At 37.5% G+C, this 24477-nt stretch overlaps 2 protein-coding genes across 2 annotated transcripts; both read left to right on the top strand.

Annotated features, from left to right (window-relative positions):
- Positions 1-77: 77 nt before the first annotated feature.
- LOC133324571 (microsomal glutathione S-transferase 1) lies at positions 78-7360 on the top strand. The gene is made up of 3 exons (XM_061533411.1): positions 78-232; positions 6953-7032; positions 7117-7360. Exons 1-3 carry the CDS (start codon positions 104-106, stop codon positions 7358-7360), a joined length of 453 nt encoding a protein of 150 aa, XP_061389395.1. The 5' UTR covers positions 78-103.
- Positions 7361-18724: 11364 nt separating this feature from the next.
- LOC133324583 (cystathionine beta-synthase-like) lies at positions 18725-21036 on the top strand. The gene is made up of 5 exons (XM_061533423.1): positions 18725-18865; positions 18931-19037; positions 19593-20631; positions 20689-20876; positions 20936-21036. Exons 1-5 carry the CDS (start codon positions 18750-18752, stop codon positions 21034-21036), a joined length of 1551 nt encoding a protein of 516 aa, XP_061389407.1. The 5' UTR covers positions 18725-18749.
- The last annotated feature ends 3441 nt before the right edge of the window (positions 21037-24477 follow it).

Here is a 24477-nt window from a genome sequence, read left to right as displayed (position 1 = left end):
ACCTTAGTTTAGTTCACTACGAAGTGTCGGTTGAGCCGGTAGTCTTACGCAGTTTTCTTTTTGTTTTCTAATTAAATAAAAAAACAACAACAACAACAGCAAAATGTCCGCCTTGGATTTATTGACTTTCGATAATGCCGTCTTCAAAGCCTATATCTTCTGGAGTGCTGTTTTGGTGGTGAAAATGATGTTTATGTCGCTGTTGACTGCCATGCAACGTTTCAGGACTAAGGTAAGTGGTTTGGAAATAAAAAAAAAACAAAAAACCAAAATTGAAAAATTGAATGGAATTTGTTGTTGCTTTTCGATTTTATTTTTTTATTATCAGAGTGGAATAGTTCAAATGCCCAAATAGCTTGGCATTTAGAAAGAAATAAATATAAATATTACAGGTGCGACTATCATCGATTCTGGAATTATTTTCAAAACTGTTATCAATAGTTAAAAAAACTGATAAAGATGTGTATGTATGTTTGTATGTGTTTTTTCAGTAAACTATGAAAGTCAAAGTTCAATGAGTTATCTTTAGATTTCATTAATCCGAAAATAAAGCTCATGTCCGATCAGGTGTTGCCTTGGAAACGAGCAAACAAAAATTGGAAAAATATGAACACTAACAAATATTTAGGTACGAGATGACAAAGCAATTTTGAAAAAATTACCTGACTAACTGAAGAGGATTTCATAAGTTTGTTTTATTTTTATTGTATATATATAGCCAAATCAAATATTGAAAATATTCCAAAAGTGAACATGCTTAGAGAATTTCTGTTAATATCTATAAAAATAATGTTTTATAAAAAAACGGAAAATTAATTGGAGACTTTGAAAACTTCTCAAAAATTATGATAGGGGGTTGAGGATTTTTTTTTAGCCATTACAATTGTTGCTTCTAACATATATGTATGTAGACCTTTTCATCATCATTATTAAGGAACTACCGATGACCTACGATTTTAGCAAGACTCCAAGAATCCCATATTGGGTATATACGTAAGATGGGGCTGAATCAATGCTTGGTATATCAATAAGTTGCTATCAGTACTCAACAATCGGCGAAACTTCCGCAGAATACCAGATCAAACCCATCAAAATCCACATCAAATTTCTGCTCATGATTACACCATGATATTTAATAGACCTTAGTTGGAGACTTTTAAAACTTCTCAGAAATTGTGATATGTGGTCGAGGACTTTTAGCTATTACAATTATTACTTCTGACAAATATGCAAGTCGACTTTTCCATCATCATTAGCAAGTCTCCAATAATCCCAAATTGCCCGGTAGTGAGGCTGAATCATCGTGCCAACATGTTTCGTATTCAACTTGCACCTGTAGGCCTATTTTGTAAGTTTTAACAACATTCGATATTGTTTAAATTTATTTTGTTATTGTAAAAACAATAAAACAAACAAAATAAATTGTTGTAAAATAGACAATATCGAATGTTATTAAAAAGTTACAGAATACAGGGGCTGCAGTACTTTACCATCCCTGTGTTCTATAAAAGAGTCTCACATCACAATTTTTTTTAATAGAAAATTCTTAATAAGGCTCCAAGTATCCCAAACTGCACGGTAGATACGTGAGGTGGGGTGTTGAATTAATGCTTGATATATCAATAACTATCAGTACTCAACAATCGGTAAAACTTCCGTAGAATACCGCTTTCAGCGATGCCATATCAAAATTACTGCTCATAATTACACCCAGATATTAAGTGGAACTTGATTCTTTTCTGCCATTTATGTACCTCCACCCCAATGTTAAGTCGAATCCGAATAAATTGGGGTTTTTGGTTTTTTATTAACCTGACATAATGTGCCAATAAACATGCGCCGTATTCAACTTGAACCTGCAGTACTTTTTCATCCATATGTCCTATAAAAGAGGCTCACATCACAATTTTTTCTAAAAAATAACAAATTCTTAACAAGAATCCAAGAATCCCAAATTGCACGGTAGATACGTAAGTTGGGGTGTTGAATTTATGCTCGATATATCAATAACATGATATCAATACTCAACAATCGGTTAAACTTCCGTAGAATACCAGATTCCTTATCTAATTACTGCTTATAATTACACTCAGGTATTTAGTGGGCCTTATTGGTCAGAGATGGTCCGTCAGAAACAGTGACGTAAATGACATACATTATCGACGTATATTACATACGTCAGAAACGTCGGAAACCCACCCAAAACCATTAGGTTTTTGACAAAATACCTATTTCCATTAATGAATTTGGAAATTACGTATGCTTTACTGAAATCCATATAAAATTTCAAAAATTTGTTCTCCAAAAAGTTTAGAATTTTGTATTAGTTCTAGTAAGGAATAGTCAGATATATGTAAAAATAATATGTATTTTTGAAAATAACGGTATATGGTAATAATATTAAAATAAATGACGTTTTCTACATTTACTACATTTTATACAGGTATATGACGTTTTCGACGTTTACACCTTTTTGACAGTCGAAAACCTAAAAATTCGTCATACGGACCATCCCTGTTATTGGTTCCTGCCATTTATGTAAATACCTCCACCAATGTTACGTCGAAGCCGAATAAATAGGGATTTTGTTTTTTTTTTTTTACCCTGGCATAATCTGTCAATAAAACGTGAGTCGTATTCAATTTGCACCTGCAGTACTTTCTCACCCAAGTGCCTATAGAAGAGGCTCTCAACACCATATTTCTCCAAAAAATATCAAATTCTTGGTATCAACTTTCGCATACAAATGTTGAACTATACCTTTCTGGGGTTTTGTTTTTTTACCCAGCCATAAGTTCTTTGTATTAACTCTCGTATATAAATATTGAACTATAGGTTCCAATTTATTAATTAATATCCAATGATTTACGACCATCAACTTCTTTGTATCCCGAAATCAAGTCCATGGCAAATATTTTCTACAATATGAAATGCAACTGGTTCATCAGTAACCCAGGTCTTTATTAAATGTCTGTAACCTTCGATTTCTTTACGAACAACATCCCGAAATCAAGTTCATTGCAAATATTTTCTACAATATGCAATAAAGGTCCATAATTACCACAGACCATTCTATAATGTATGTAACCTTAGATTTCTTTACCAACAACATCCATGGCTGTATATTATCGAATCCGCAGCTTCATCACGGATTTAACGCCTCAATTTCTTTCAATAGACGAATTCAATCAACTGGACATAAGCAAATATTTTTCTCTGCAAAAATGTATCCGCTTCCATTAGTTTCCACTAGTTCATCCTCCAAGAACTCGGAATGCCTAATTACATCAGATCAACCCAAATCGATTTCTCTACCAACAACATCCATATTATTCGGAGCTTTATCTGAGATTTAACGCCTTTATTTTATTTAGTAGCTGAGTTCTGTCAATTGGCTGGCATAGACAATTGACCACTTTCCATTGCAGAATCCTATCGTCCTAAAATACCTGTTCACAGTTCCTTTTTGTGTAAAAATTTTAAATCCAATTGTCAAAACAATATATTGTAGTAGAATAATGACAAGCGCATATCGATAACGATATACAATAGAATGCAACTATGTTTAAGTAATCGATGTATGTATTTGAGTATTCGATGTGTATCTGATACATAAAATAAAGTATCGCGTCACTTAAAAGGTGACCCGCAAACTGAAAAGACGAATACCAGTGTACTACAATATCCAAATTGGTTCAAAACCAATTTGTCGTTCAGAAATTACCAGATTTTTCCTATGCCTCCTTTAGAGGGGCTACTATTATTTTTTTTTCACCAAAATGTTATCCGCTTTCATTAAATTCCAATATTACATCCACCATGAACACGGAATGTCTAATTACATCAGATCGACACAAATCGAAAATTTTCGCCCTATATAACCTCAGATTTCTTTAGCAACAACATCCATGGCTGTATATTATCGAATCCGTTGCTGCGCTCAGATTTAATGTCTGTCTTCGTGCTTTATCTTCATGTCTCGTCAAAACTGGGCATGTAATGACTGCAAGCTTCCTTTTAGTGTAAAGTTGGTATTTTCAGAATCCATAAAATCGAAAGTACTAGTGCTGTCTGTATCATAAATAATTGTTTCCTTAGCGAAATCACTCCACAGCCCTGTGAGTCCTCTCACTCATCCTCTGACTGATATTGGCAGATATTTTTCGCCAGCTCATCAAGTTCAGTCTCAGGAACACAACGGCCCGACGCCGATGAAGTTGCAACCTTCGGAAGGTTGCATTAGCTAAGATTCCAAAAAACTTCACACTGTGCTTTGCATCAGAAACATTCAGAAATGTTTGCATTAGGTCTTCTTCCTATGTATGGTTTGTATCCACTATGGTTTGTATCCTCATTTTTCTCTATGATAGGGCGCTTATTTTTAGTTTCGTCATACTGTGCATTGGAGTTTCTGAAAATTCGATTTGTAATGTCTTCAACCTTCCTTCAAGGCTAACATTGACATTTTACGTTATCTTCTGGGAAACATCTTTGTTGATTTGTTCGTGTGGTTCCTAAGAAACGATTTTCCTTCTTCAAATCTCCATCAGAATAGAATATTGATCACAAATCTATTTTTGGCATCTTCAGGACATCTTCTACTTTGTTAATGTGTGTTCGGTTTATTTAATCAACTGTGATACTAAGAAACGATTTTCTTTCTTCAATTCTTGTAAATCTAATTCTATACTAATTAATTTTAGAAAGTGTGACCATATTTCCATAAATGTGTGAAGAAACAAACATCATCGAATTTTTGTTTCATAATATACATGATGAAAGTTGAAGATCTTCATTTGGGTGCCATTATCAAAGGTCAATGTCTTTGGTGGTACTTTCTCTCTAACATTCGTTTTTTTTCTTAATGAAGAGAGAAAACTTCATTGGTAAAAAAAAACGGAACACAATAATACCGGTGAAATAATAGATCGAACCTCAGCAATTTGTTTTCATTCATCTTCATAAGCACGGGATTCGTTTAGGAATAAGCTAAATAAGCATGACTTGCAAATTGCAATTAATAATTAAGTCAATATTTCAGTAAAATTTATTGATTCACAAAAAAATCTTAAACTTTGTTAGACATGTTTTTTATGGGCTAAAAATAATGGAATATGTAATATATTTAATTTGCATATGCATGGAAAACAAACGAGTGTGCCACACTCCCTAATTTACTGAGAGCGAGAGAGATATAAACAAGCTGAAAACGAGAGAACGCATTGTTGTTGGCACATAACCATTTGTTTACAGTTATCTTAAAGCGAGCAAAAGTCGCCAACTTTTTAAATAGCAGCATGGGCATGACTTGCCATTAATGAATAGTATAACCGGTCTAAAGGCCAAATAGACTAACTAACATTTTTATATGTTTTTCTTAGTGATGTGAACTTGGAATTCGGTTGGGGTAAACTAGATTTATTGAGTGATCGTTGATCTAAAAAGTCTATTATTTTTCCTTATAAATTGTTTGAGGATATATAGATTGTTCTGATTCGCTTCGTTTAATGGGATTCAAAGTTCTCTTAGACTTTTTGAATATTTTAATGTAACAACACATAAAAAAAATTATACCCAAAATCAACCCATTGTAAGAGTGCTTAAAAAATTCAATTTTACAAATTTAGAATTATGTTTGGATTTTACTTATACTATAGATAAACTTAAAGAAATATTAGATTTATACAATAATTTATAATAATCTAGACTGTAAGGATTTATATTTTCATAGACTGAAATAAATAAATAGAGGAGAGAAAAATTAGGTCTCTTTGCAACTATAATGGCTTCAAACTTCCTTTAGAGCATCCTTAGTTATTTTTTTTTTTTCATAAGGAACGATTTTCTCTTTCAATTCTTGTATTTTGTCCCTAGCCGATCTTTAGCATATTTATCAGGAATAGCATCAGTTGTGCACCTTGGAATCTTCAGTTTTCTTCTGGACACCTTCTACTATTTTACTGTTTTCGTTTTATTTAATCAACTATGATCCTATGGCAAGATTTTCTTTCTTCAATTCTTGTAATTCTACTCTGTCGGATACTTACCTTGCTAAATCTTCTTTCAATCGAGCACATTAATTTTGCGAATATCTTACACTCTTTGTTCCTTCGTTGACATTGGCGACCATTGGCCTGGCCATCTCATCATCGGTTATGCCGCAGACGCTAAACCTTCAGAATGTTGCTTTAGCTAAACTTTCAAAGTCTGCAGAGTGTGGTTTTCATAAACCGTATTAATAAAAAAAAAATCCCAACAGAGTTTCGCATCCTCAGCATATTGGACTCAGCCCCTCTCGTCTTTGGACTGACCGTGGGGATCTTTTTTCGGTCAATTCATTACACTCGGGATCCATCCCAAGAAGCCAAACCATCCGAATAGTGACAGAACATTTGTTCCATAAGCCGAGCTTAAAACAGATTTCTAAACGCGTCAGTCTTGCGCGCAACTTTTCCAATTTGAAGGACCATATTTCGAAATGTTGTCTTCCTCTAAAACTTTGCATCTAATTCGTGGCCTTCCCCTTCTGCGTGAGCTGCAAAGAAAAATCGCTACTTCTACTAGTCTCAACCACTGATCCGTCCCATTGATCAGATCTGTGGTCATGCAAATAATGACCTGTATCATACAAAGATCTTCGATCCCGGCAACTCTCGCTTGATGTCTGTTTAGGAAAGCTGCGCTATGGTGGTTATAGTTCTTTTCGGCAGGTACTTCTCAGTTTCGGCGACCGCTGGTGGTTGACAATTAGGGTAATTTGATTTATATATCAATTATTGGTGTGATTTTCACTTTGCACATTAAAAAAACTCCCGCAGAGGGAAAATAGTCATTATATGTCCATTTTTGTTCTAAATTTTTGGTTAATATTGATTGGCCGCAATTCCACCTTAAATAGAATTTTGTCATTATATTAAATAATAATTTCTTATTTTTTCTGATCATTTTACAGACCTTCGCCAATCCCGAAGATTGCATGTCCAAGAAAGACAAGGTGACCTATGATAATCCCTACGTTGAACGTGTTCGCAGGTAAGTTAATTCACAGTAATATCTCCAGGTTCTAGAATTTATTTAACATGTTTTTGTTTCCTCCTCCTCTTCGTTTCCTTGCAGAGCCCACTTGAATGATATGGAAAACATTATCCCATTCTTTGCTGCCGGTTTCTTCTACGTCATGACCAATCCCAGCGCATTCTTGGCCATCAATTTGTTCCGTGCCGTTGCTATTGCCCGCATCGTCCACACCTTGGTCTATGCCGTTGTTGTTGTTCCACAACCTGCCCGTGCTATTTCCTTCTTTGTTGCCTTCTTGGCCACCGTCTATATGGCTGTGCAAGTTATTATCTATGCCTTGTAAGGAGATAACATTGTGATGTTGCACTAAATACTTGTTTTCGAAGTATTTACGCAGAGAAGGAAGTTTTTTTCAACTATTTATGTACATTCGATTGTAAAGTGTATAGGTTCATTTTCTACATATTTTAATAAAAAAACAAAGTAAAATAAGAAAAATGTGATCTGATGTTGATTTTTAATGCAAGTGGAGAATTAAAATTTCGAACTGAATAGGCTGCATTTTATCTCTTGACAACAAATCAAATTTTTAGTCGATTTTGCATTAATCGGTAAAAATCGAAAATCGATTAGCCAACTATGTAGGTATTACCAAAGTAGGTATTCTATGAAGAAGACCTTTCAGTTCTGTTATGAATAAGAAGAACTTCAGCTTTTCTATGAAAAAGGCCTTAAGCGCATCAAAGAAAATAAAGACTTTAAGTTATTCTAAGAAAAAGAATACCTTAAGCTCTTCTAAGAAAAAAAGACCTTAAGCTCCTTTTCCTATGGAGAAGACTTTAAACTCTTCTGGAAAAATAACTTCAGCTCTTCTATGAAGAAGACCATCTATGAAGAAGATCTTGAGTTAGACGAAGAAGAAACAATTGAGCTCTTCTATGACAAAGAAGACCTTCAACTCTTCCAAGACGAAGAAGACCTTCATCTCTTCCAAGACGAAGAAGATCTTCAGCTTTTCTATAAGGAAGAAGAAGACATCCAGCTCTTCTACGACGAAGAAGAAGACCTTCAGTTCTTCTATAAAGAAGAAGAAGAAGACCTTCAGCTCCTTTATGACGAAGAAGAAGACATCCAGCTCTTCTACGACGAAGAAGAAGATCTTCAGCTCTTCTATGACGAAGAAGAAGACCTTCAGCTCTTCTATGACGAAGAAGAAGAATACCTTCAGCTCTTCTATGACGAAGAAGAAGACCTTCAGCTCTTCTATGACGAAGAAGCAGACCTTCAGCTCTTCTATAACGAAGAAGAAGACCCTCAGCTCTTCTATGACGAAGAAAAAGAAGACCTTCAGCTCTTCTATAACGAAGAAAAAGAAGACCTTCAGCTCTTCTATGACGAAAAAGAAACCCTTCAGGTCTTCTATGACGAAGAAGAAGAAGACCTTCCGCTCTTCTATGACGAAGAAGAAAACCTTCAGGTCTTCTATGGCGAAGAAGAAGATCTTCAGCTCTTCTATGGCGAAGAAGAAGACCTTCAGCTCTTCTATGACGAAGAAGAAGAAGACCTTCCGCTCTTCTATGACGAAGAAGAAGAAGACCTTCCGCTCTTCTATGACGAAGAAGAAGAAGACCTTCAGCTCTTCTATGACAAAGAAGAAGACCTTCAGCTCTTCTATAACAAAGAAGAAGACCTTCAGAGCTCTTCTATGACAAAGAAGACCTTCAGAGCTCTTCTATGACAAAGAAGACCTTCAGAGTTCTTCTATGACAAAGAAGACCTTCAGCTCTTCTGTGACAAAGAAGTCTTTCAGCTCTTCTATGACGAAGAAGAAGACCTTCAGCTCTTCTATGATAAAGAAGAAGAAGACCTTCAGCTCTTCTACGACGAAGAAGAAGACCTTCAGCTCTTCTATGACAAAAAAGAAGAAGACCTTCAGCTCTTCTATGACAAAAAAGAAGAAGACCTTCAGCTCTTCTATGACGAAGAAGAAGACCTTCAGCTCTTCTATGACGAAGAAGAAGTCCTTCAGCCCTTCTATGACGAAGAAGAAGACCTTCAGCCCTTCTATGACGGACAAGAAGACATTCAGCTCTTCTATGACGAAGAAGAAGACCTTCAGCTCTTCTATGACGAAGAAGAAGACCTTCGGCTCTTCTATGACGAAGAAGAAGACCTTCAGCTCTTCTATGACGAAGAAAAAATATTCAGCTCTTCTATGACGAAGAAGAAGACCTTCAGCTCTTCTATGACGAAGAAGACCTTCAGCTCTTCTATGACGAAGAAGAAGACCTTCAGCTCTTCTATGACGAAGAAGCAGACCTTCAGCTCTTCTATAACGAAGAAGGAGACCCTCATCTCTTCTATGACGAAGAAGAAGACCTTCAGGTCTTCTATGACGAAGAAGAAGACCTTCAGGTCTTCTATGACGAAGAAGACCTTCAGCTCTTCTATGACGAAGAAGAAGACCTTCAGCTCTTCTATGACAAAGAAGAAGACCTTCAGCTCTTCTATGACAAAGAAGAAGACCTTCAGCTCTTCTATGACAAAGAAGAAGACCTTTAGCACTTCTATGACAAAGAAAAAGACATTCAGCTCCTCTATGACAAAGAAGAAGACCTTCAGCTCTTCTATGACAAAGAAGAAGACCTTCAGCTCTTCTATGACAAAGAAGAAGACCTTCAGCTCTTCTATGACAAAGAAGAAGACCTTCAGCTCTTCTATGACAAAGAAGAAGACCTTCAGCTCTTCTATGACAAAGAAGAAGACCTTCAGCTCTTCTATGACAAAGAAGAAGACCTTCAGCTCTTCTATGACAAAGAAGAAGACCTTCAGCTCTTCTATGACAAAGAAGAAGACCTTCAGCTCTTCTATGAAGAAGAAGATCTTCAGCTCGTCTATGAAGAATAAGAAGAACACCTTCAGCTCTTCTAAGAAGAAGAACACCTTCAGCTCATCTATGACGAAGAAGTAGGCCTTCAGCTCTTCTATGACGAAGAAGAAGGCCTTCAGCTCTTCTATGACGAAGAAGAAGGCCTTCAGCTCTTCTATGACGAAGAAGGCCTTCAGCTCTTCTATGACGAAGAAGGCCTTCAGCTCTTCTATGAAGAAGAAGGCCTTCAGCTCTTCTATGAAGAAGAAGACCTTCAGCTCGACTATGAAGAATAAGAAGAAGACCTTCAGCTCGTCTATGAAGAATAAGAAGAAGACCTTCAGCTCGTCTATGAAGAATAAGAAGAAGACCTTCAGCTCTTCTATGACGAAGAAGAAGACCTTCAGCTTTTCTATGAGGAAGAAGAAGACATCCAGCTCTTCTATGACGAAGAAGAAGATCTTCAGCTCTTCTATGACGAAGAAGAAGAATACCTTCAGCTCTTCTATGACGAAGAAAGAGAAGACCTTCAGCTCTTCTATGACGAAACAGAAACCCTTCAGGTCTTCTATGACGAAGAAGAAGACCTTCAGCTCTTCTATGACGAAGAAGAAGACCCTCAGCTCTTCTATGACGAAGAAGAAGACCTTCAGGTCTTCTATGACGAAGAAGAAGACCTTCAGCTCTTCTATGACGAAGAAGAAGACCTTCAGCTCTTCTATGACGAAGAAGAAGAAGAAGACCTTCAGCTCTTCTATGACGAAGAAGAAGAAGACCTTCAGCTCTTCTATGACAAAGAAGAAGACCTTCAGCTCTTCTATGACGAAGAAGAAGACCTTCAGCTCTTCTATGACGAAGAAGAAGACCTTCAGCTCTTCTATGACGAAGAAGAAGACCTTCAGCTCTTCTATGAAGAAGAAGACCTTCAGCTCTTCTATGAAGAAGAAAGAAGACCTTCAGCTCTTCTGACAAAGAAGAAGACCTTCAGCTCTTCTATGACCTTCAGCTCTTCTATGACGAAGAAGAAGACCTTCAGCTCTTCTATGACGAAGAAGAAGAAGAAGACCTTCAGCTCTTCTATGACGAAGAAGAAGACCTTCAGCTCTTCTATGAAGAAGAACAAGACCTTCAGCTCTTCTATGAAGAAGAACAAGACCTTAGGTCTTCTATGAAGAAGAATAAGACCTTCAGCTCTTCTATGACAAAGAAGAAGACCTTCAGCTCTTCTATGAAGAAGAAGACCTTCAGCTCGTCTATGAAGAATAAGAAGAACACCTTCAGCTCTTCTAAGAAGAAGAACACCTTCAGCTCTTCTATGACAAAGAAGAAGACCTTCAGCTCTTCTATGACGAAGAAGAAGGCCTTCAGCTCTTCTATGAAGAAGAAGGCCTTCAGCTCTTCTATGAAGAAGAAGGCCTTCAGCTCTTCTATGAAGAAGAAGGCCTTCAGCTCTTCTATGAAGAAGAAGACCTTCAGCTCGTCTATGAAGAATAAGAAGAAGACCTTTAGCTCTTCTATGACGAAGAAGAAGACCTTCAGCTCTTCTATGACGAAGAAGAAGACCTTCGGCTCTTCTATGACAAAGAAGAAGACCTTCAGCTCTTCTATGACGAAGAAGAAGAGCTTCAGCTCTTTTATGAAGAAGAATAAAACATTCAGCACTTCTATGACGAAGAAGAAGTCCTTCAGCTCTTTTATGAAGAAGACCTTCAGCTCTTCTATGACTAAGAATAAGACTTTCAGCTCTTCTACGACGAAGAAGAAGACCTTCAGCTCTTCTATGATGAAGAAGAAGAACTTCAGCTCTTTTATGAAGAAGACATTCAGCGCTTCTATGACGAAGAAGAAGATCTTCAGCTCTTATTGACAAAGAAGAAAACCTGCAGCTCTTCTATGACGAAGAAGAAGACGTTCAGCTCTTCTGTGACGAAGAAGCAGACCTTCAGCTCTTCTATGAAGAAGAACAAGACCTTCAGCTCTTCTATGAAGAAGAACAAGACCTTCAGCTCTTCTATGAAGAAGAACAAGACCTTAGGTCTTCTATGAAGAAGAATAAGACCTTCAGCTCTTCTATGAAGTTGAAGACGACATTAAGCTCTTCTATGACGAAGAAGACCTTCGGGTCTCTATGAAGAATAAGATCTTCAGATTTCATACTCCAGCTCTTCTAAGAACATAATCGTACCTTCTGTTCTTCTACAAGAAGAAGACCCTCCAGCCCTGCTAAAAGAAGTAGAGTCTCGGCTCTGTAAAAAAAGCTCTTCTATAGGGAAACCTTGAGCCCATTTATAAAAAGGCAATTTGTATAAATCATTATTCTCTCTGAACTTGGTTCCATATCCATCTATTGGCGCAATTTTTTTTAAAAAAATACATATGGAAATGGTGTAGACTCCGGTGTCAACAGGTTGTTTGATAACATTATAATTGGGGGGTTGTGTACAACACAAAAAAAACCAAAAACCGGCATCGATCATGCCGGGAGTGTAGATACAAGACAACATACATATATGCATGTATGTATGTACTACATATGTGTACGAGTGTACGCGTGTCTGTCTGTCTCATCACTATTAGAATGTTTATTTGGGCACCTTGATGAGGTTATAAATTCTGGAATAGGTTCGCGATGGCTACTAGTTGTCATAAAAACTCTGATTGAATTGGGGGTGCGTGTGGAGAAGTTTGTGTGAGTGTTTGAAGAGCAGTTTCCAAACCAAACGATTGGAAGTGATTTTAATTTACAACTTTAATTTGTGTGTTTTTTTTATCTAAAAAAGGAAAAATCGATTTTTTGTTAAGGTAATGACAACATCATTAGCATACAATTGACAGCAACAAAAACAAAAATAGTAAAAATAGTGTGAATATAGCAATACAATGGTAGATATGTCATGTGGTAACAGAGCAGTGTTGAACAGAACTAAATTGAGAGGTAGTATGTAAGAGCGTAACTGAGAGATAATCATCAAAAAATTACTGACAAAAGGAGAAACAAAAAAGAAAATACGTGTTTAGCCATCACCGCTATCGTACTATTTTGTGCAAGTGTGTAATAGAGCCACATCAGGCATATCCTCGCACGCATGCTCTCTTTGAGAATAATTTGTAAGTAAAAAGGCACAAATGAGGGACTCTTTGACCGAGTCTGTAATAGAGGGAACAATCTACGATAACTGAGTAAATTTCCAGATTTAGAGAGGATTTTTTTGTTACTGTTGTTGTTAAGTGTGCCATATAAATCACAGTGGATAGCGTAAAAAGAGAAATGTACAGAACAAAACATGTTTAAAAATAATGTGTGAATTGTTGTTGTTAGTAAAACAATTTTGATAGAGTTGCCAATTTATGCTGCAACAATTTGTTTAAAATAAAAATTATTAAAAGTGTCATAATTAGTTGTTATTTTAAATCTATTCCAAAAATAGTGTCAATTTTTCTTTCGTTTTTAAAAGGAGGCGTGTCATCTCTGTGTCAAAGCATGATTTTTCTATGAAAACAGATCAATAAGGAGAAATAATAGAGAGAGATAGCAGAGTTATGCTTTCATATTCAGTTACATATGCACATTGTTGTTGTTGTTGAATTGATTAACAATCAGTTGCAAATAAAACTTGTGTATTTTCTTGTCAAGACAACCTCTTTTAGAAAAAAAACAGTGAGCGGAGCAGTATAGTCGGACGGGGGCGACCATATACCCTACACAACTTCCACGAAAATCTAACTTTGTGTGGTTCTATATTCTGAACTTGGGCAATATTTCGCGATATTTTTACCCTCTTGACCGACTAGAGGTCAACAAATATTAGTAATATTCAGTACAGAACTTCTAATTACTTGTCCAGATTCCTTTGAGCGTGGGTTGTGTTGTGATGTTCGGCTTTCAATGTTGCCTAAAGATAGGCTCGAAAAAAACACAAAAAAATAAGTTTTCGGTCCACTTCATCCCAAAATTATTATCTGATCATCGCCGAAAATTATAGGCGTTGTACTTGACCACAACTGGAACCTCATGGAACATTTCAAAGCGATCAGCGCTATATTTCCGCCCTCTAGTGTGGTAATGGGTTACTAAATAATATCTCAGTACGTAAGCACCTGTAAATATTGAAGTGTAACTCACACATCCGAGTACATACGGCAATATAATTGGTATCAATTTAAAGGCCAACCATTCCTCTTGGATATACTATCAACTTCTCGGCTCTATGTCCTTCAGGAGTAAATATATACGCTATAGAATACGATTTTTTTTCATTTCTCACACAAAAGTCAGGGTCCATTTGACCCTCTAAATATTGACCGATCGTTTTGAAACAGGCATGCTTATTTCTTGGCCCAATCCCCTTCTCCATGTTAAAATTCGAGATGTTTGGGCAATAATTGCGGCCTCTGGAGTGACCAGAAAAACCGACAAAAAAACAATAGGGGTCTTCATTAGTCCGAACGCATCCTACATGCAAATTTCGTGAAGATTGGTCCATAACTGTGGCCTGTATCGTGTTTACAAATTATAATGGACAGACGGACGGTCGGACACACATGTCTAGATCGACTCAGCTAGTCGAGATATGACGATCGGTATACTTAAAGGTGGGTCTAGGACCAATATTTCGCGGTGTTACAAACTCTTGGGGCTGCACAAAGCTATACTACCCTGACAACATAGTTGTGTAGGGTATAAAAACGTTAAAATTTTCAAATTACTTTCTCATCAAACAAAAAATACTCATTGTTCTATTATTGCCATTCTCTCTTCCACAACTGACTACTAAATAAATTAACAACAACAATTCATGCTTGTACGCGCTTGTTGTCTATTACCTCCCATATGATATCTTCTTCTTCTACTACAACTGTCGGCTTTAGACAGCAGCAAAGCAATAAGAGATATGTAGTGGAAAAAAACTGGAAATTATTATTAATGTTGGAAAAATACAATGTGTTTCTTTTTGTTTTTATATTGTTTATCTATGTATACTTTCTTCAATTTAAATCAATTAATGAGTTTTTTTTAATCTTTTTTATAGATATGTAATTTTGTACACATGTGTCATATACAGGTTCATTATCGGACTATCATATTTGATCGATTGATAGATTTTGTTTAAATGAATTCAAAGCTTTGATTATTAAATAATTTGGAAACAATTTTTGACACGTGTTTTTTGTGATGTACATACATATATAAGCGCTTTTTATAAAAAAATATATTTTTTGATGATTATTTAAAGAAGGATTTGAAAAAAAATCAAGCTAGGATTTTCATTTTTTTTTCGATTATTATATCTAGCTTGTTTTTGACGATGAAGAAGAGCTCTATAAATAAGAAAACCTTCAGCTCTTATATGACAAAGAAGACCTTCAGTTCTTCTATGACGAGGAATACCTTCAGCTCTTCTATGACGAAGAAGACCTTCAGCTCTTCTATGACGAGGAATACCTTCAGCTCTTCTATGACGAAGAAGACCTTCAGCTCTTCTATGACGAAGAAGACCTTCAGCTCTTCTATGACGAAGAAGACCTTCAGCTCTTCTATGACGATGAAGACCTTCAGCTCTTCTATGAATAAGAAGACCTTCAGCTCTTCTATGACGAAGAAGACCTTCAGCTCTTCTATGACGAAGAAGACCATCAGCTTTTCTATGAAGAAAAATATCTTTAGTTCTTCTATGACAAAGAAGAAGACCTCCAGCTCTTCTATGACAAAGAAGACCTCCAGCTCTTCTATGACAAAGAAGACCTCCAGCTCTTCTATGACAAAGAAGACCTCCAGCTCTTCTATGACAAAGAAGACCTCCAGCTCTTCTATGACAAAGAAGACCTGCAAAGCTCTTCTATGACGAAGAAGACCTTCAGCTCTTCTATGACAAAGTAGAAGACCTTCAGCTCTTCTATGACAAAAAAGAAGACCTTCAGCTATTCTATGACAAAGAAGAAGACCTTCAGCGCTTCTATGACGAAGAAGACCTTCAGCTCTTCTATGACAAAGAAGAAGACCTTCAGCTCTTCTATGACGAAGAAGGTCTTCAGCTCTTCTATGAAAAAGAAAAGCTTTTAGGTCCTCTATGAATAAGAAGACCTTCAGCTCTTCTTTGAAAATGAAGAAATTCATCCTTTTAATGAAAAAAGGTCTCTATGAAGAAGGCCTTCATCTCTTCTATAAAGAGTATTTTTAGCTCAGCGAAGAAGACCTTAGAAAAGATTTCCAGGCGCGTCGGTCTTTTGCGCAGTTTTTCCAATTTGAAAGATCGTTTTCGGCAATGTTGTCTTCGACTTGATCTTTCCATTGTATTCGTGGCCTTCCCTTTCTGCGTGAAACATCAGCTGGTTCGCTTTTATATGCCTTCTGGGCTGGGACATCTGCATCCATTCTTCTCCATCCATGACCTAGCCAACATAGTCGCTGCAGCTCAATACGTCTAACAATGTCGATGTTCGAGAATAACGATCAACGGCGATATTCACCGTCAACGCAGATCGGCTCATAGATCTTTCAGAGAATTTGTCGCTCAAACACTCCAAGAGCTGCCTCATCTGCTTGCGTAAGTAACCATGCTTCAGATCCATATAACAGCACGGATAGTATCAGCGTCTTGTAGAGTGTGAGTTTGGTCCGGCGGGAGGTAGCCTTGTTTTTGAGTTGTTTTCTCAGACCATAGTAGCATCGGTTGGCCATCACTATTATTCTCCGAATTTCAAAACTCATGTAATTCGTATTATTTATGGCGGTACCAAGGTATATAAAATCTTTGACTACCTCGAAGCTGTAGTTCTCAAGTTCCACAGTTGGTCCGAGTATACTGGACGTCTTGCGCGTTAATACCATCAGCTTGGTCCTCTCGCCGTTTACTGCCAGACCCACTTTGGCAGACTCCTTCTCAATTTGTTCAAAGGTGGCTGTTACCGTTCTCAATGTTCGACCCATTATGTTCACTTTTGCCTATCGTATGACCTTTTCCAGCAGGATGTTAAAAAGGTCACAAGACAAACTATCACCTTGCCTGAATCCTCGTTCGGTATTAAAGTGCTCCGAGAGGTCCTTGTGCCTGTTAAAGTTATCCTGCATAGCCGAATTAATTTTGCAGGAATGCCAAACGCAGACAGGGCTTTATACATCTCTGAACGGATAGGGCTGTCGAATGCGGATATATAATCGACGAATAGGTGGAATGTGTCGATGTGTTTTTCGTGGGTTTTTTCAGGATTTGGTGCCGAGCGAAAATCTGGTCTGTGGTGGATTTGCCAGGTCTGAAGCCACATTGGTATGGTCCAATAATGTCATTGACCATTGGCTTCAGTCGTTCACACAGTGCGCTGGATAGCACTTTATATGCGATGGGAAGGAGACTTATTCCTCTATAGTTGGCACTTATCGTCTTGTCTCTTTTTTTTTTTTTTTTGCACAGGACATAGGATGCTAAGGTTCCAATCATTGGGCATGCATTCTTCTAGACAAATTGTACTAATCAGCTTGTGCATGCTCCTTACCAGCATCTGAACACCAGTCTTGAATAGTTCGCCTTGTAACCAATCGGCACCTGCTGCTTTATTATTCTTTAGCCGATTGATTGCTATTCTGACTTCATCTTGCCTAGATGGTATACACTCTATACCGTCATCTATTATTGGTTCTGGGGTATCCACGTCACTGCTACTATTCGATACCAGAAGTTTTTCAAAATGCTCCTTCTATGAAGAAGGAGACCCATCAGGACTTTTATAAAAAAGAAGAGCGTCGGCTATTCTATGAAGAAAGAGACCTTCAGGTCTCTATGGAGAATAAGACCTTCAGATCGTCTTCTCGTAGAAGATCAGATGGTCCGATTAGGCTTTTAGAGAAAATCTGGAGGTTCTATAAAAACCTAATCGGACCATCTGCTCTTCTACGAGAAGAGTCTACTGGTCACCTTTAAGAAGATTCTCTACATCTTCTATGAAGAAGTGGAGTCTCGGCTCTGTAAAATTCTCTTCTATAGGAAAACCTTCAGCGGAAACAGGTTTCACAAAATCGAAAGATCGAAAAGCGATTTTATAGTCAGAGGCAAAAATCGAAAAGTCTAAAAATCCACTTTTGGGTCACGCTGACGACATCGACATAATGAGTCGAACATTGCGGCAACAGCCACTTTTGAACAAATTGAGGAGTCTACCAAAGTGGAACTAGCAGTAAATGGCGAAAAGACCAAGCTAACGGTAGCAACGCACAAGACGTCCAGTAGACTCGGACCAACTGTGGAACTTTAGAACTACAGCTTCAAGGTAGTTAATGATTTTATATAACACTCTACAAGACGCTGATACTACCCATGCTGGTGTATGGATCTGAAGCATTGGTACTTGCGCAAACACATGAGACAGCTCTTGGAGGGTTTGAGAGAAAAATTCTAGGAAAGCTCTATAGGCCGATTTGCATCGACGGTGAATATCGCCATCGAATGAACCATGAGTTGTACCATCTATTCTCGGACATCGATATCGAGTCGGGCGCATGACGTCTGCAATGATAAAGTCACTTCAGATTAATTGCTTGCGTTAAGCCGCTGTTTGTTGTTAGTCTTACTCTGCTCAAGCTCACGAAGTTATCGCACAGAAACTTCTACGCGCACACAACACGAACAATAACAACAAACTCTCTTCTTCAATCACCAACAAAATTGATTAGAAGGGCGATAGGATGCCAACATAAAAACAATTAACATGCCGCATACAAAAACGGGTAGTAGTTCAGTTCTGCCACCGCGAGCAAACGCGGAAGTCGTCGATTTTTTGTTGGCTAGAATCTTGTGGATAATCAACATTTCTTCCTCCCTCCTTCTTTGCTTGCAGCCTAGAAACTTTTTAAGAAGAAATTAACAACAAAATGCCTGCCCCAAAACCCTATGAAAGACCAAAGGATTTTATTGATCCTGGAAAACCATCAAAATGTCCATGGAAATTGGGTACCAAAGAGAAGACACCACACACTCAACGGGGAATGTAAGTTGCGACTATTTTTTATCGATTTATTTAATTATTCCAATGTTACTCCATTTTTAATTCAGTGCCCATCGCCAGAAAATTAGCGCCAATATTTTAGAGACCATTGGCTGTACTCCTTTGGTAAAACTGAATAATATTCCCAAATCGGAGGGCATTAAATGTGAAATGTGTAAGTATGAATAATTTCTCAGAAGCTGAGAGTAGATTTTTTTTCTATAGAAAACAAAATTAGTCATAAGATGAGAACAGATTTTTTCTATAGAAGCATTTTGTCGTAAATGCTGAGGACAGATTTTTTTCAGAAAAAAATCTTCAGAATTTTAAGGCAGATTTTTTTCTGTAAAAAGAAATTCTGAAAGGAAGAAAAAATTGCTCTGAAGCTGAGCTCTGATTTTTTTCCTATCGAAAAAATTCCTAAAAAACTGAGCTCTGATTTTTTCCGATTAAAAAGTTCCTCAGAAGTTGAGCTCTGATTTTATCCTATAGAAAAAATCCCTTTGAAGATGAGCTCTGATTTTTTCCTATAGATAAAATTCCTCAGAAGCTGAGGTCAGATTTTTTTCTATAGAAAACAATCCTCAGAAGCTAAGCTCTGATTTTTTTCTATGGAAAAAATTGCTCAGAATCTGAAAACAATTTTTTTTTCATAAAAAAAAATCAGATACTAAGGACCTATTTTTTCCTATAAAAGAAGAAAATTAATTTCTCAGTTTTTTTATTCCAGACGCCAAATGTGAATTCTTAAATCCCGGTGGTTCGATCAAGGACCGCATTGGCTATCGTATGGTACAAGATGCCGAAGATAAGGGTCTACTTAAACCGGGCTGTACAATTATCGAACCAACCTCGGGTAACACCGGTATTGGTCTCGCCATGGCCTGTGCCATTAAGGGTTACAAATGTATGATTGTTATGCCCGAGAAGATGTCCAATGAAAAGGTGTACGCTTTGCACGCCTTGGGCGCCAAAGTTGTTCGAACACCCAACGAAGCACCGTACGATTCACCTGAAGGCCTGATTACTGTGGCCCAACGTTTGCAAAAGGAAATACCCAATTCCATTGTTATGGATCAATATCGCAATCCTGGCAATCCTTTGGCCCATTACGATGGTACTGCTGCGGAAATTCTCTGGCAATTGGACAATAAGGTCGATATGGTTGTGTGCGGTGCCGGTACGGGGGGTACCATAACGGGTGTCGCCCGCAAAATCAAAGAGGAATTGCCATCATGCCAAATTGTTGGCGTTGATCCTTTCGGTTCGGTTTTGGCCCGACCCGAAACATTGAACAAAACTGATATTCAATCCTATGAGGTGGAGGGTATTGGCTATGTTTTCACACCCACCGTCATGGATCATTCGGTAATCGATGTTTGGGCTAAAATCACTGATAAGGACTGTTTCCCCATGAGTCGTCGTTTGATTGCCGAGGAGGGTTTGTTGTGTGGCGGTTCATCGGGTGGTGCCATGGCTGCGGCTTTGAGATTTGCCAAGAACTTGAAGGAGGGACAACGATGTGTTGTCATCTTACCCGATGGCATTCGCAACTATATGACCAGGTTTGTTTCGGATAATTGGATGGAGGCACGTGACTTAAAGGAGGTCACCAATGAACATGAACATTGGTGGTGGAATGTACCTGTAAGCGAATTGAAACTCAGCAACCCCTTGACCATTAAATCGGATGTTAAATTTGCCGATGCCATTGAGCTGATGAAGAAAAATCATTTAGATCAAATAACCATTTTGGATGAGGAGGATGGGTGAGTTTGTCAATAGCAAAATAAAAGATCCAATCCAAAATTTCCAATTTATTCCAGTTCCATTTTGGGCACCGTCGGCCAGGAGACATTAATCAATCAAATTGTTACCATGAATCGTAAAACTGACGAAGTGGTCTTGAAAGCCGTTAACAAGCGTATCATTCGTATACCTTCCTCGGCAATATTGGGTAAATTGGCTCGTATTTTGGAAGTGGATCCATGCGTCCTGATTGTTGACAAAGAAGGTAAATTTAAATTTTTTAATTTGTTTCTGAATGTCTGAAAATTGATTTTGTTTTTGCAGATGGCAAAGATGTCCTCAAGGGTCTAGCCACTAAACTGGACGTGATGAGTTTTATTGCCAGCGGTAAACCAGCCCAAAATGGTGTTAACGGAACTCACTGATCTTCATTGTTTTTTTTTTAATATATAATTATACATTTTAAAAATTATTTTTTTCTTTTTTTTATAATAAAAAACATTGTTCATCTGTTGCTACCTCAAAAAATACTCTTTTAAAAAATCTAAGATCATATGGGCACCTCAAGTAAATATTCTATAAAAAATTGTAACATAAAATGGGCCTCAAAAAATATTCTTTAAAAAATCCACGCTTATAATGGCCCTCAGAAAATATTCGTTAAAAAATCCACGCTTATAATGATCTTCAAAAAAAATTTTGTTCTAAAATTTTAATTTTCGAAATATATAGTATATATATAGTCGGACTGGGCCGACTATATGATACCCTTCACCACTTTGGGTATATTGTTCTTATGTATCCTAACAATTGCATGTCTATGTTCCCTCTTTCTCCAACCTATCCTAACTTTAATTTCATTCGATCAGATTTAGAGCGTAACAGGGGGAAAATTTATGGAAAACGATTCATAGCAAAATTGATACACGCTCTTCGGTACGCCGCGTTGTTAAAAATATAATCTCTATGTGGCAGCTATATCTAAATCTGGACCGATTTTCACGAAAATTAACACACATCTCTCTAGACTTAATTCAGTACGCTATGCCAAATTTTGTGCAAATCGAAGGATATATATAGGGACCTTGGTGCACCATTTAAATAAAATCTGACGCAAATATATGTGGGAGATATGTCGAAATCTAAACCGATTTTCCCGAAACTCACCACTCATCATTCTAGACTCAATTCAGTACGCTATGCCAAATTTCGTGCTAATCGAAGGATATAAAGGGACTATGGTGCACTATTTACCGAAAATCAGACGAAAATATATATGGGAGCTATATCTATATCTGGACAGATTTTCAGGAAACTTGACACACATCATTCTAGACCTAATTCATTACCCTGTGCCAAATTTCGTGATAATCGAAGGGAATATAGGGACTATGGTACACCATTTACCTTAAATCGGACGAAAATATATATGGGAGCTATATCCAAATCTGAACCGATTTTCAGGAAACTTGACACACATCATTCTAGACCTAATTCATTACGCTGTGCCAAATTTCGTGCAAATCGAAAGATATATAGGGACTTTGGTACACCATTAACCTTAAATCGGACGAAAATATATATGGGAGCCATATCCAAATCTGAACCGATTTTCACGAAACTTAACACACATCATTCTAGACCTAATTCATTACGCTGTACCAATTTTCGAGCAAATCGAAAGTTATATAGGGACCGTTACATTAAATCGGACGAAAATGTATATGGGAGCTATATCTAAATCTGAACCGATTTTTCCCAATTTCAATAGGGTTCGTCCTTGGGCCAAATAAGTGACCTATGCCATCCAATTCGGATTATAAATGCGACCTGTACTATGTTTACAATTTAACATCAACAGACGGGGAGACGGACGGACATGCATAAATCGACTCAGAAAGCGATTCTATGCATATTCTCAAAAGGAACCATGTGTCTATCTCGTTTCCTTTTGCCTGTTACAAACATATGTACAAAGACATAATACCCTGTACCACAGAGTGGTGAAGGGTAAAATGAGTGGGTGGGACCTTTAAATATGGACATATCTTGAATATTTCCGTCAAAGAAGTTTGCATTCTCCAAAAAAACGGCGAATACTAAATAATATCCAATTAGCTTGAAACATAGAGTGGAACCTGTATATGGATCTACGTTAAAAAATATCCTATATTAAAAATTTTCTGGGAAATGTTTTATTACGACAAAGAATCCGTAATGTCTATATACCACACTTTCTATTCTATATACCATTTTGAAATGTGTGGATGTATTTTGACAACTTTCTTTGAATGTATTTTTTCACCCTGTAAGAACCCTGAATGCCGAATTACTGTCGCTTCGATTGAAAAATAAGGCGGATACATTACAACCACATTAGCCAAACCCGACATTTTCAACATTCAGAGCACCCTTACAGGATGCTGAACGATCTGATGTCACCGACATCATCATCCAACTGGTGATCAGACTAATCGCAGTCTCCTCCTCCTCGTTTGGGAGGCCAACTGCGTTCCTCTTGAAATGAGCCGTAGGAATTCTTTCGATTACAAAGTCTCTCGCAATGTCGTTCGCATAGTTCCGAGAGAACTTCCAAATGGATTAGAGCAGGCATGCTTACCCATATACGCTACCGTAACTGAGGGTCGATGAGTAAACACATTTTCTCTTTCTTTCTCCTTACGTCAGTCGTTTTTAATGGTGAATTCTCAGTTACGCTCGCACACACTTGCTCTCAATTTAATTTTGCCCAACACTGGATTAGAGGTTTCTCTTAATCAGAAAGAATTCCTTATCTATAAACCGATTGCAGAAATTAATTGATCTCCCATGGCATAATGAATAGGTAGTCCATTTAGCGCAGCTGATGTCTTGATTAACTGTCAAAGTGGGTAATTTCTACTTGAATTCGATGTGCAGTGTTGCCAACTATTTGAAATATAATATAGAAAATTTTGACAGATAATCGAGACAACAACAAAGGTTTTTGTTTTCATACATCACCTTATTATTGCATCATGTGCTCTCCTGTGAATCTTTTTAGGAATTCTTTCGATTAAGAATCTCTCGCAATGTCGTTCGCGTGGTTCCGAATGAATTTAAGTTTCCTCTTAATCAGAATGAATTCCTTATCGATAATAAAGTCTCTGTTCCGTTCGATAAACCAGTTGCAGAAATTAACCACACTTTTTTGCCAGAGATTTCTTTGGCACTGATGCGTCTGGTGTATCTTGTGCTGGCGATTCACCGATCGTTCTGATAGGAAGGTCATCAGCAGCAGTCTCTACTTTAATGGTCAATTGCCTACGAAGTCTCGAGCCTTTCAACACGCCTTTGAAATGGAGATGGAACTTTCACACACGCCAGTGATTGCATCCTTTCTCATCATCGTGGACGAATCACTTGATTCGGAGGAGTCATCGCCATCGTGTTACTCACAGTGGTATCCATAGCGTCTTCCTCGTCTCTCAAAGGTGAGTCATCCCAGAGATGAGTCGGGATACTATCCGGACTTAGCCAGTTTCCTCACTGATCTGGTCGAGGAGAAGGTCCGTCTACCTCTGCAGGCTTGCGTTGACAACGTCGAGAGAAATGGGGATTAAAAACTGAAGAATGATCCGGTACAATGGGAGTAGCCGCCATCGTTTGTGTATTTTGATTAGGATCTGAACTAGTAGAGTTCGAGACAGTTGTCGGAAAATTGGATTCCATGTTATTTTTATTCTTTGAAAAAGGCGGTGAGGGCTCAAAATCGACTCCATACAAAGTGTTTGAAGTGAGGACTTAAGGTTAGCAATAGCATAGCCTCTAACCATTGTAAAGACTCGGCAACTAAGACTGAAAAAAAACTTGCTGAGGCGCCTTGC

This window comes from Musca vetustissima, unplaced genomic scaffold (assembly GCF_032173495.1).
Source record: "Musca vetustissima isolate MV318-11 ecotype Yass unplaced genomic scaffold, APGP_CSIRO_Mvet_v1 utg2693, whole genome shotgun sequence".
Taxonomy (NCBI): domain Eukaryota; kingdom Metazoa; phylum Arthropoda; class Insecta; order Diptera; family Muscidae; genus Musca; species Musca vetustissima.
The sequence above is the reverse complement of the archived record's forward strand: the minus strand, read 5'-3'. Positions and strand labels throughout refer to the sequence as shown.

What these genes read in the sequence shown, in the direction of transcription:
- LOC133324583 (XM_061533423.1), top strand. Translation starts at nt 18,750, where the DNA reads ATGCCTGCCCCAAAACCCTATGAAAGACCAAAGGATTTTATTGATCCT. An exon ending in GGGCATTAAATGTGAAATGT is followed by an intron (nt 19,038 to 19,592) that starts GTAAGTATGAAT and finishes TTTTTATTCCAG; the next exon opens with ACGCCAAATGTGAATTCTTA. An exon ending in ATTTTGGATGAGGAGGATGG is followed by an intron (nt 20,632 to 20,688) that starts GTGAGTTTGTCA and finishes AATTTATTCCAG; the next exon opens with TTCCATTTTGGGCACCGTCG.
- LOC133324571 (XM_061533411.1), top strand. Translation starts at nt 104, where the DNA reads ATGTCCGCCTTGGATTTATTGACTTTCGATAATGCCGTCTTCAAAGCC. An exon ending in TGCAACGTTTCAGGACTAAG is followed by an intron (nt 233 to 6,952) that starts GTAAGTGGTTTG and finishes ATCATTTTACAG; the next exon opens with ACCTTCGCCAATCCCGAAGA. An exon ending in TACGTTGAACGTGTTCGCAG is followed by an intron (nt 7,033 to 7,116) that starts GTAAGTTAATTC and finishes GTTTCCTTGCAG; the next exon opens with AGCCCACTTGAATGATATGG.